The sequence below is a fragment of the Mauremys mutica genome, chromosome 5 (genome assembly GCF_020497125.1).
Source record: "Mauremys mutica isolate MM-2020 ecotype Southern chromosome 5, ASM2049712v1, whole genome shotgun sequence".
In the NCBI taxonomy this organism is placed as follows: Eukaryota; Metazoa; Chordata; order Testudines; family Geoemydidae; genus Mauremys; species Mauremys mutica.
Window position 1 is genome coordinate 72,693,860 of NC_059076.1, and position 12,730 is coordinate 72,706,589.

Genomic DNA, 12,730 nt, shown 5'->3' on the forward strand with positions numbered 1-12,730 from the left:
CCTCGTCCCCTGACCACCTTCTCCCGGGACCCCCCGTTCCAACTCCCGCCCCAGGATCCCACCCCCTTATCCAACCTCCCCTGCTGCCTGTCCCCCAATTGCCCTCCCAACCCCTATCCACATCCCCATCCCCTGACAGGCCCCACCCCGAGACTCCCACTCCCAACCCTCCCTGTTCCCCATCCCCTGACCGCCCTCCCAGAATCTCCACCCCATCCAACCGTCTCCTCCTCCCTGACTGCCCCCCAGAATCCCCTGCTCTCTTACCAGCAGCAGGAGCTCGCAGCCGCAACACCCAGCCAGAGCCAGCTGTGCTCCCCATGCTGCCCAGCTGGAGCAGCAATCCAGAATGCGGCCCATGTGGCGGCATGGCTGCAGGGAAGGGGGGACAGAAGGGGAGGGGCTGGGGACTAGGTTCCCTGGCTGGGAGCTTAGGGGCCGGGCAGGACGATCCCGCGGGCCATAGTTTGCTCACATCTCATCTAGACCATCCCTGACAGGTATTTGTCTACCCTGTTCTTAAAAACCTCCAATGACAGAGATCCCACAACTTCCCTAGGTAATTTGTTCAAGTTCTTTTTCCTAATGTCTAACCTAAATCTCCCTTCCTGTAATTTAAGCCCATGCACAATATTTCATGCAATATTATGTGCAATATTTCTCTGCTATATAAACTGAAACTTTTTTTATTGCATTTGTGTGACTTACAGAAAAAACAATGCAGGCAGTTTATCCATCTGTCTTAGTTTTTCAACAAAACATGGGAAATTGTCCTTCATCTCTGTTTCTGAACAATAGGGAGGATGCGGTTTGAGTAACTTCAGCACCCTGTTAGCCTAGAAACAGAGATAATGATTAGATGAAGAGTGCACAAGGTTCATTCTGGAGTACCTTTTTAATAAGGCTGCAGGTTTGTGTTATATAAAATGATTATCAGTTCTAGCCTGACTACAACCTTGACTTTGGTAAGTAACAGGATTACACTGCATCTCAAGATGTTGTAGACTGCTTAGCACAAATTTCTGTTTGTTAAAAGAACAGGTTTTGAAATTTTTCAATATTTTTAAAAGAGAACCAGAAGGCAGGAGGAAGATAAGCAATTATGCAAATTAATAATCAAAAGCACCTTAGAAACCAGATACAAGTACAGCTCCCCCCGTCCACCCTGAGGCGCCCCCCCGTGGCAGCTCCCCACCCCCCTTCCGCCCTGAGGCACCCCCCCCCATGGCGTGCAGCAGCTCCCCACCCCAGCTCACCTCTGCTCCACCCCCTCCCCAAGCCCTGCAGCAGCTTCCCCCCGCTCCACCCTGAGGCACCTCCCCCACAGCAGCTCCCCCCTCCACCCTGAGGCGCCCCCCATGGCAGCTCCCCCCAGCCCAGGGAGCCGTGCTGCAGCTGCCCGCCCCAGCTCACCCCTGCTCCGCCTCCTCCCCGAGCACACCATCACTGCTTCACTTCTCCCGCCTCCCAGGCTTGCGGCGCCTAAGCTGATTGGCGCTGCAAGCCTGGGAGGCGGGAGAAGTGAAGCAGCGACGGCGTGCTCAGGGAGGAGGTGGAGCAGGGGTGGGGAGGGCCGCCCCCCCTTACTTGCTGCAGGCGGCCCTCCCCGTGCCCTCCTGCCCCAGCTCCCTCCGCCTAAATGCCAGCGGTGACCGGGGTGACCGAAGATCCGGCCGCCGCGGTCGCCACCGAAGAAAATGCTACCCCCCCAAATCCTAGCGCCCTAGGCAACCACCTAGGTAGCCTAATAGGTTGCACTGGCCCTGTGTACAGACCTTGTCAACAAAGTAATTAGAGCCATACTCGTTAAAATGGACAAAGTTATAACTAACTCTCAAATCTACCAAGTACTACACAGACTGTGGAGTTCTACTCTACTATGTTATATATTTTCCTGAGTTTTTGCCAATAAGTGTCTTGATAATCATGTTTAGTGTTAATGTAAACCCTGAGATTTTTCTAAAGCCTAGAAGACCATCAAGATCACCGTTCATCAATATAGCTGCAAAGTCTAGTCCATAACTTGCCAGACACTTAGATTAAGATCAAGTTGTCAAGTTCAGAAAAAACTAAGTAATATGGTATTTGGAAATCAAAAACCTAAAAAGTTCCAAAAATAGTCATAATTTGTTACAACACTTGAACTAAAATCTGCTTTTAAAAATGACATACATTAACTCTCTAACTGAGGGAACTATAATTGCTTTGTATTAAATCTAGCTTTCTAGTCATACCTGAGAAGAATGTCACATAACTTGATCATTGTAGTTACCTTCATTCTGTTGTCATGCACAATCCAATTTTTTAGCTCTTCCTTCAATTCTTCTTCATATTTTCTTGCATCTGCTTTTGTGATTACTATTTTATTTTTAAAATGTGTAAACTTCTCAGGATCTAGCTCCTTAAAAACAGGTAACAGAAAAACTATGTTGTTACAAAATATGTACAATGTTGTCTGGTAAATATGCAATGGCCTCTTACAAACAAATGCTCAGACTAGTTGTGAAAATATATAAGTGATGAGTGCTTACGTCAGCTCTTGGCCAGTTTCCCCAGACTTGTACCATGGAGTCATACAGTAAAATACTTTCTCGTGGAGAAAAAGCCAGGTCTGAAGGGAAGCCGTATTTATCTATCTGTAATACCAGAAAAAGGAAAGCAGAGAGGATTTATGGTGTGTGTGTGTGTGTGTGTATGTGGGGTGGGGGAAGTTCCCCCTTCATCTTCTCTTCAGTGGGCAATTGTTTCCCATCTTGTTCTACATTGCCCTTCCTTAGGTTCTTGTGTTGCAGTAACCATTCTTGAGAGATAGAAAGACAGGATAGAATTTGTCTTTGTACATGAATGCTGTAAAAATGACACAGCATGATTCCTTCTACAGGTGCTCAATCCCTGTTTCTGCATCATCCCTGCCTTGTTTTAACCTGGGCAGGGAAACTGGTTTCCTTGCAAGATGTCATGAAGGTATGTTTTCTTCATAATTTTATGGTTCATTTCAAAAATTGTTTTGTTTACTATACCATTAAACTTACATGGTCCACAGTTAGGGCAGCACATGGGTGATAGTGATGAATTTTGAAGTCATTGTCCTCTAGGGAACACACATATTTTTCCAGATCATTGTATCTCTCTCCATAAAGCACTGTAAACAGAATAGTAAGTTTCTAAATCTAAAGCAAGTTATCTGATAATAGTTTAAAACTAAAACCAAAAGGCCACCATTTTCAAACTTGAGTACCTAAACTTACGCATCTAAGCAAATGGTCTTATTGTCAAAGGTGATAAGCACCTTCAGTTATCATTGAAGTCAGTGGTAGTTGTGGGTACTCAGAGCCTTTGAAAAATCTCATTTTATTAGACACTCACATTTGCTGATTTTCACCATATGCTTTTTAAAAATCAGATATAAAGGACTAATCTGTTTTTTTAATGTTGCATTTTGATACATACCCAATTTAACTTTATATGATTTATTTACAGTCTTGATATTCTTTTGTTTTTTAGTTCCTTTCTTGGTAGTTGTAGAAGATCCAAGGCTTTCTTCTCTTACACTTTCAACATGCTGCCAGTACCTCTTTACTGACTGTAGCCACCTAAACAAAAAATAATGCATTTGCTGGAAAAGTAGTGCAATGTAACATACCTGCACAAATGATTCCTTTTTTGATATTCTAATAAACCATTGTGAACTCTTCAAACTAGCAAAAGCAAACTGCAGACTTCTCTGATACTCTGGAAATACTATGAAAAATATCCCTTTTAGTAGAATAATAACAAGAATAAGAGAACAAAAGACATTGTGTCATTATGGAATAAATTCTTCCCTGTTAAATTCCTCAGATATGAGGAAATCCTTGAATGTAGTAGAACTGATGAAATTTCTCTCTGTTGGATAGCAGGCAGTGGGAAGCCTGCAGCTAGGGTCTTAACACCTAATATAGGCTAGGGTCCCAGCTCTGTAGGGCCACCCTATGCCCTGGCAGATGGGGTGTTGGCCAGATGAGTGGGGGAAGAGGAGGAGCTGGAGATCCACAAACATACAGATCCACTAACTAAAGGCTCCTGCAGCAGCTAAGGTTATAATAGCAGCTACAGAGTAGCTCTCGATCTTCTACATGTTCTGCGATGTGGATTGTCTCCCTTGACCCAGATGGACCTCTTGGTTTATGCATTAGGTTCAAGGATTGACCCTTATATAAATACAACCCACAGAATGTGGAAAGTTATTCCAGAAACTATATCCAGTGAACTGTGCTGAATTCCCTTCTTATTGTCTCCTGGTGAAAAACTCTGTGGGACTGCAGAGGGTGCAGGGTATGCAGCCCAAGATCATGTAAATTGCTTGATAGCAAGGTAAGGCCCTAAAGATGTGTCTTCAAAATACACAGATTAAAAAAAGTAAAGCAATTCAAATCAAATAAGGCAACTCATTTTGCACTTTCAAGAAAATAAAGCATTATATTTACTCAGTAAGATGTTTTGGGTTACTAATAGTTGCAGAGAGAGCCAAAAATGGACATCGAATCATAACTAGAAGGTGCTCCCAAACTTCTGCTCCAATTTCACCACCAAGACAATGGACCTGTTATTGGACATAATATTCACTTTTAAAAATGGATGTTTCACATTAGAAAAAACCCTCATTTTTTACTTTCTATACTGTGCAGTAGATTTACAATATTTTCCCCACTGTCCTACCAATTTTCCAAGTCCTAACAAAGTAAATTAGACTCTTCCAGCACACCGCAGCAGGCTGCACTTCCATAAAGTTCTTCGGGATAAATATTCACTATTTAGAGACAGGGTGTGATGCTGGCAAACCAGGTCAGATTGGGGCCATAGGCTAATTTGCTTGTGTATTAGTATAGATCAAAGTGAGTAATATATATGTGTGTATTCAGATGTTTAAACTTCATGAAAACTAATGTAATGTTACTTGTTGTATTTTCACTTATCTGTTCCTGTTATAATATAATGGCAAACATTTACATGTTGTATACCCTGTGATTAAATAACCCATCAGAGAAATCTTGTGAAATGCTAATGAAGGACTTAAGGAATTTGCTAATTCCAAATCAAATGGCCATTGTGGTAATGACCTGAGGTCAGAGACTCAAAGTGGATTCCACACTCATCCTTATCAAAAGAAAAGCCCATGTGGGTAGAGACACTGTCAGCTTGCTTTCTGTGTGAAGATATTATAAATATGGATTCAAAGAAAGATCCTTTACTCTGGACTGTTTGGATTCTAACAGGGCAGAATAACTGAACGAGAAGACAGAGATCCCCAGAGTTATTCTGGGTAGCCTCTCGGGGTAGCTGAGAGGCTTTGGGAAACTGGCAGATTACTGCATCTCTGCTACAATTTGCACTGACAAACTGTGACTTACCTGCTAATATATTTTCTCTGCTTTAAGCTCTTAATACCTCTCATTTCCTTTTCTTAGCTAATAAACCTATAGTTAGTTTGCTATGGAATTGGCTGCCAGAATTGTCTTTGGTGTCAGACCTGGAGTACCAATTGATTTGGGGTAAGTGGCTGGTCTACCAGGACTGGGAGAAACCTGATGCAGTGTGATTTGTGGTTAAAGTGACCATTATCACAAAGCCCAGTTTGTCTAGATAGCAAGATAAACTGGAGAGTCTAAGGGGGACTGTCTGTGACTCCATGGTAAGACTGGTATAGTGATCCAGGAATTCACATTTATTACTGGTTTGGTGAAATCTGATTATAGAACATACCAGCAGTTTTGGGATGTCTGCCCTTGTTTTCTGACAGTCTGCCCTGAAGTAGGCACTCACAGTTGTGAGCCACTCCAGATAGCAGGACACAGCGTGCTCCTGATTCCCCTGTGAGTAGAACCCTAGTCCATGTGAAAGAAAATAGCTCAATATTGCACTTAAAACATCCCTCATAACTGAATCACAAATGGCATTTGCTTTAGACATGGAGAGAAACAAATTCCGGTGCTTCAGACCAGCTGAGAATTGCCATGAACAGGAGACTTTAAAAAAATGAGTGAGGGTGATAGTACCAAAAGAAAAAGGTACACAGACAGCTAACTAAGTGCCATTGGAAGAGGAAGTGGCGCTTGTTTTGTTTTTTTTTTAAATAGAATATGTGCATATAAACATGCCAAACTCACTTAGCTCCTGACATTTTAATTAAATGCCCTTTAATAATTCCAACAGAAGCAAAGAAGGACAGTAGAAATCTACCTCATCAAATATAACATATCTGATCCTTTTGGCCCATTGCTGGCGGTGAGGTGACAGCAGCAGGATTTCTAAGCATTGAGGCACTGTCAATAGTACCTGAAAAAATGTTTGCAGCCCATTAGTTTGAACCTGCTGACAAATGACATTATTATAAGACATAGTTTTTATAATGTAAATAAATATTTTTTATTTTCAGTGAATAACAGCTAGAGGTGGCTGATTCCTCAAAGGTTGAGAATCTGGATATGTCCAAGATAAGCATCCAAAATTTCAGATAATCTAAATATTAGCCGAACTAGCCAAACCATTATAAACCCTATTCACTTTCTTCTTAAGTTCTTCTTCTAATAGATTTCTCACCAAAAAGAGAATACTCATCCTGCTGCAGGGGTAACTTAACACATAGGGGCCAAAAAGCTCCAGACTGCAGAGTACACAGTCCCACAGTACAAATCGCCATTCTTGAACACTATATTAATTTTCTCTAATAAGAACCAAAATTCAATTACTCTTTTGTGCCAGGAATGAATTACTAAGTTTAGAAAGTAAGCTAACCTGGTGATGACACTTAATGCATTTATATTTTAAATGCAAGATGTAGATTTAGTTTAGAAAATAGTTCAAGATCCCAGAGACTACAGCTGGTAGGAGGAGATCCATAGACAGCCAAAGCAGGGTTGGCTGTAGTGCAGGGAGGAGGTAAAATGGGGCCCAGCTGGTGCCACCTCTTCCCCCAGCACCCTCCTAGATCCAGAACTGTGCAGGGGAGACACACACACCCATTTTGGGAAATTAGAGCCCAGGTGCTACCTTCCCTTCCCCTTGGGGAAAAACTGCAGAGAGGAACCCATTAGAGACTCCAGTTGGTAGGAGCAGCTGCAGAAATAGCAATACTAAATTAAGCTGCTTATCTGCTTCACTCCTTGAGAGAGAGAGGAAACTGAGAACATACTTGTTAAAAAAAAGGGCGGGATGATACATTAACTTCAGTGTATATTATTACCCACTGATCTAGAAAACTGGCAAGTAAGCAAACCAGTTTGTTGTACACACAAGATCTATCATCTCTATTGGAACTTCATGTAAAATGAAGTGAGATTCAAACATCAGGAAAGGTCTGTTTGTGAAGATTTCTACAATATTAGAATTTTTTTCTGTTATATTCTGATGTCTTTGGAAGTTCATAGTTTAAAAAATAGTACCATGATGAACTTTCTGAGGTGCAGTCTACCAGAAGTTCAAACTTTGCTATTTAAATAAAGAAATGTATCATATAATAACAAATCTGAAATAACAGAGTATACCTGACAGTTCAGAGCATCATGGCGGTAATCTCTTGTGAAAACACCACATACTACCATGCCATCGGGCAGTGTTTTGTTAAATCGATTATAAACAGTTGCCCACACTTGGTTAACAAGAGCCTGATTATTAAAGAAAAGCAACACATCAGTAACATGTCGATACAATTTAGACAGCTAAGAAAATAAAAACTATAAACAAATAGGCTATTTCACCACTATATTACCCCAACTTTATATCAGTGTAAATACATTAAAGTCAATCCTGAATGCAAATTACAGTGAATATTTATTACCAAGTTTTATAATAGACGCAGACACAGCATGTGCAATGAAACTGCAAACATCATACTAAAAATCGTGTCAGATGTAAGAAAACAAGACAATATCAAATAAGCTAAATTCTGCTGTCCTTGTGTAGGCAAAGAGTTCACTGATTTCAACATTGAATAGAAGCTTAAGGTTTTAACTCACTTGGGCCAGATCCTCAGGAGGTGTAAATTGCTAACTCCAGCAAAGTCAATGTAGTTGAGGTTTTGAGGATTTGACTGAAATATGTTTTATTTTGCTGTAAATCACTTTTCATTAAACTATGACTTGTACGCATTTAAGCCATACCTTTGTTGGAGCAACATACACAACCACCCCCTCGTTACTTTCTTTCAGGATTTTCTCCATGCAGTAGTAGGAGGCATATGTTTTCCCTGATGAGGTAGGGGCTACAATCACTGCAGATTCATTATTATCTACAATGTCAAGAAGGTCTCGCTGCAGATAAAAAGTGACATGGATTGTATGTCAAAACAATATCTTTTTTGTACAGTTATGATGCAATTAAACCCATTTCAGTTCACCAGCACACAATCATCTTTTTTCTTTACCACTGCATAATTCTATGCTGCCCTGCTATAGAAAAAACATTTCACTCCAGTGCCTTCTTCCTTAAGGCCACGCTTCCACATAGACCTCTGTCTCATCCCAATAGGGGCCTTCTCCTCCTGAACAAACTCCACCTGCTCCATACCCAAAGAGTCTTGTGGAGAGATAACAGAGTAGGACTTAGAACTACAGGCAAGGAGCATATGGTCATGTCTTGCTGGCTCAGTGCTTCTTAGTAATGGACCTTCTTTGGGTGCATGGAGAGACGAGTGAAAAGTTGGAGTAGCATGCTCGTTGCTGTTGTGACTTCCTCTTCAGATGGTGAGATTCTGGAATGTCAGTCTTGCCTCAGATGGCTTGTGGTCCCAAAAGAAGAGGCTTCTTGGCCTTACTATTGATTCTTATGGGGTATTAAGTTTTCTCGCTCTGCCTTATGGCACCTCTCTTCAAAGCGTTTGGAAAATCAGATGCAAGGCTGACTTTGGAGCCCTCCAACTCAGTCCAGTTAAGTTTGAATTAGGTCATCATTAATGAGCATCAACTTGGAAAAAAAATCTTGCTTAAGCCAGCAATTTTAAAAGTATTATTTATTTTCCATAGCATAGGGACTGTTAGTCTATAACCCCCCCCCCCAAAACATAAAACATTCAGACACATAAAACCACTTTCAAGGAACCTGATGAGATCTTATCTGGGTCAATTTTTTTAAGACCCTGTGTCACCAGTTTATGGAAAATTCAGTGTAAAATCCCGATACACATAAATAATAGGTAAAACCCTGTCACAAAAAAAGCAAGCAAACAATCAATACAACATTCATTCATCAGCAAATCAAAAATAAACTCAGATTTATGGATAAATTTCATCATCTCTACTTTCTCCTCTACCAATCTACAAACAGACGAGGTAATTACAATAAACTTTCCTTTTCTAGAACTGGACTGGAGATCAGACAGCTTATTCTGAAATCTAAATCTGGATTTTAAAAAGTTACTTGAAAGCTAATCAAGAAGAAAACTATTTCAAATATGAAAGCTTATATTTTTAGAAGGTCTGTATATTTATATAAGCTATTCTCCTAGCACAACCCTCCCACCCACTGTAGGTGAAATTTAAGTTCCCCAAATTAGCTTTTCAAAGAGGCTGTGAACAGCTATAGAATTTTCTGTTATATTTTAATATTGGCTCTTCTAACAACGATTACCTATGAAAACAGTAGGTCAAATTTCACAGTATATGGTATTACCTGCCATGTATCAGGAATAAAATGCTGGATCCTGGGATCTCGATCTGTTCTCTCTTCTCGTAACAGGCAATGACCCATGTACTGTAGCTGAAACCGAGCTGCTCCCATGCCAACAGCATATTTAGAAAACTTTGCCTTCGTCTCTTTTCTGTCATCCTCTGGAATCTGTAAATATTTAGAATTTTTGACCCAGCTTGTTTGTTTATATTATCATAATTAATTTTGTTTTCACTTCTCGGTGAAGTAGCAATATTATATCTAGCTATTTATTTCCTACAATCAAGAAAATTATTTATTTAAAATATGTTAAGTTTTCTTGTTCCAATTAAGCATCAAATTATTATGGTCTCACAATAGCAAGAAGTTAAGAAATCGGCAGGTGATGGCAGGATCAGGACCTTAAACAGTAGCATTAAGAAGCCTTGAAACTCGTTTGGTGTTGATGGTAATGAAGAGTTCAGGAGGTGGTAAAAATAGTGCTGAATGCAAGAGGTACCCAGCACCACACAGGAGCAGGTAATTACTCAGACAATACATGGGATACAGTTTAGATTTAGCAGTGATGTTCCAGATATTATAACATGGAACCAAGGTTAAATAATTTAAATTATAATAGTTTCTAAATTTTGTTTTAAAGGTTTAACTTGTTTCTTATAAAATGTTCCTCCCCTTCTTACTCCTCCTTTTCTAGCCTTTAGTTTTATTACAGAGGGAGCCCGTAGCAAGTCCTATATTTAGGTGGCCTAACACTTCCCTTTATAAAAGATTCTTGTGACGGTTTCTTTGAGAATCTCTAACACATGCATTGTTTGCGGTAGGCTTTGATATTATTATATATATTATAGGGTGAGCTATCAAAGAGAAAAGGGCCTTTTCTTGCCCATTAAGTTTCATTCATCTTTTACTGAGATATAATGTGTTAAAAATCACCATTTCCCTTTTCTCATTTTTGTTGCTCAGGAAATTTTTGTCAGCCTGCCAGAATAATAACTAAACATGAACATTCTAAGGTGGGGTAGCCACTAAAGCATCTGAATGCTGCTGGAGCAGCTGTTGGAGATGAAGAGAGCCAGGCTGCACTGCTCCTTCGAGACCTAGCATGTAGCCTGCCTACATACCACCTGGTAGGGAATGTAGGGGGAGTGGAAACACCAAACTGAACTGTCTCACCTATAAGCCCCCTAGTCCTAGCCCCTGACTCCAACTGCCAGCTAAAGTTATTCCTGTAGGTTAGGTGGTAGAAGTATGCTGCAATGCTGAAAGTTCAGAGTGTGAACTGATGATGCACAATGGTGTGCTTGTTCCAGTTGCACATAATTTAATTTGTTCTTACCTTTTTCTTTAAAAACACACTTTGGAAATAATATTTAAAAAATCAAACTGTGTTAAAACAACATTATGCAGGTGGCAAAATGGCACTTGAAAGTTAGGAAATGACAGATTTACAGTTGCTTGTGCAATCTTAATTTGGCCCTATTGTTCATATATTGCACAATGCAGCCTCTACATGATCACATATTTTTTCCCCACGGGGCCTCTGCTTTACTTAGTTGCACAAGATGTACATACAACGGGGGCCGAAATAAAATTGCATGGGCAATCATAAATCTGGTATCTCCTACATTTCAAGTGCTTGACTTTGCAATCTAAATAATTTTCTTTTAACATAGTTTTTTTGTATGCAGTTGTAGATATTTTGAAAAAAAAATACAAATCGTATGAAAAAAACTATAGCAGAGATTAAATTATATGCATGTAGAATAGTACAGTTGTTATACAGACATTACCTGGGAAGATTCTAAAGTACATGCTAAATTGTCAAATCCAAAGTATCTAAGACATCTGACAATCTTTTGAAAATCTGTCTTCTCCATTAAATCTTTATATTTTTCCAGCAAGGAATGAATTCTTCTCATTACTTCAACAGCTGCATTTATATCTTTCACTCTCTTTCCTTGAAAAATAAAATATTCAGCTATATTTATAATCTCATTAAGTATTTTTACATAATAAGAACATAAGAACGGCCGTAGCGGGTCAGACCAAAGGTCCATCTAGCCCAGTATCTGTCTACCGACAGTGGCCAATGCCAGATGCCCCAGAGGGAGTGAACCTAACAGGCAATGATCAAGTGATCTCTCTCCTGCCATCCATCTCCATCCTCTGACGAACAGAGGCTAGGGACACCATTCTTACCCATCCTGGCTAATAGCCATTTATGGACTTAGCCACATGAATTTATCCAGTTCCCTTTTAAACATTGTTATAGTCCTAGCCTTCGCAACCTCCTCAGGTAAGGAGTTCCACAAGTTGACTGTGTGCTGCGTGAAGAAGAACTTCCTTTTATTTGTTTTAAACCTGCTGCCTATTAATTTCATTTGGTGACGCCTAGTTCTTGTATTATGGGAATTTTAACTTTAATTTTAAAAATATTTTTTGTTCATTTGAGAAGTGGTAGAACCCTCCACACAAGAGCCAAATGTTCCTCCCAGCTGCACAGGCTCTGTGCAAAGAGGGAAGGTCTCAGATCTCGGGATCCAGCTTGAGCCCAAACATCAACACTACAATTTTTAGCCCTGCAGCCTGAGACCCGCAAGCCCAAGTCAGCTGACCCAGGCCAGCCCCGGGTGTGCTGCATCTCTTTTATTGCAGTGTAGTTGTATCCTATGGGACCATGTCCATGTGCAATTACTTTGATTTTGATGTCAGCTTGGAAAGCCCTGCATCAGCAAGCTCCCAGTAAAAGCCATCAACATAAAGCCTCATTGTAGAGATGTTCTGGGATGCAACGGGATGAAAATGACTAGCCAAGAAGCAGTCCTACCAAGGGTTACTGTTGCAGACAGTTTATGATTTATTTTAATCCCAGGCTGTGTGATGAGGGACACATCCAAAATAGTTCAGCTCTATGGACCTTCAGGACATGTTGCAAGACCCACCTCTTCCCACATTTTTATGCAAATATATGTGAACTGCTGGCTGAGATTTGGACATTGAGAGCTGGGATCTATGGCTAGAGTGTTTTATTTTTTCAAGGGATTGACTTGGGGAGGAAACTACATTTATTTCTGTTTGTATTACTTGG

General features: G+C 40.4%; 2 protein-coding genes across 2 annotated transcripts in view; one reads left to right on the forward strand and one right to left on the reverse strand.

Annotated features, from left to right (window-relative positions):
- The window catches only part of LOC123370901 (serine-rich adhesin for platelets-like), a 74,985-nt gene extending 69,570 nt beyond the window's left edge, over positions 1-5,415 (forward strand). Inside the window, exons 10-11 of the transcript XR_006579612.1 lie at positions 2,882-2,964; positions 3,505-5,415. The gene's annotated coding sequence lies outside the window, so the exon portion shown is untranslated. The remainder of the gene's footprint in view (positions 1-2,881; positions 2,965-3,504) is intronic.
- Positions 1-12,730, reverse strand: part of DDX60 (DExD/H-box helicase 60) — a 75,841-nt gene that overhangs the window by 29,469 nt on the left and 33,642 nt on the right. The window contains exons 15-25 of the mRNA XM_045017798.1: positions 11,433-11,599; positions 9,646-9,810; positions 8,139-8,288; positions 7,524-7,643; positions 6,220-6,315; positions 4,467-4,582; positions 3,451-3,593; positions 3,033-3,142; positions 2,532-2,636; positions 2,273-2,401; positions 709-836 (exon numbers count right to left, since the gene is read on the reverse strand). Of these exons, the coding sequence (XP_044873733.1) occupies positions 709-836; positions 2,273-2,401; positions 2,532-2,636; positions 3,033-3,142; positions 3,451-3,593; positions 4,467-4,582; positions 6,220-6,315; positions 7,524-7,643; positions 8,139-8,288; positions 9,646-9,810; positions 11,433-11,599 (1,429 nt within the window). The remainder of the gene's footprint in view (positions 1-708; positions 837-2,272; positions 2,402-2,531; positions 2,637-3,032; positions 3,143-3,450; positions 3,594-4,466; positions 4,583-6,219; positions 6,316-7,523; positions 7,644-8,138; positions 8,289-9,645; positions 9,811-11,432; positions 11,600-12,730) is intronic.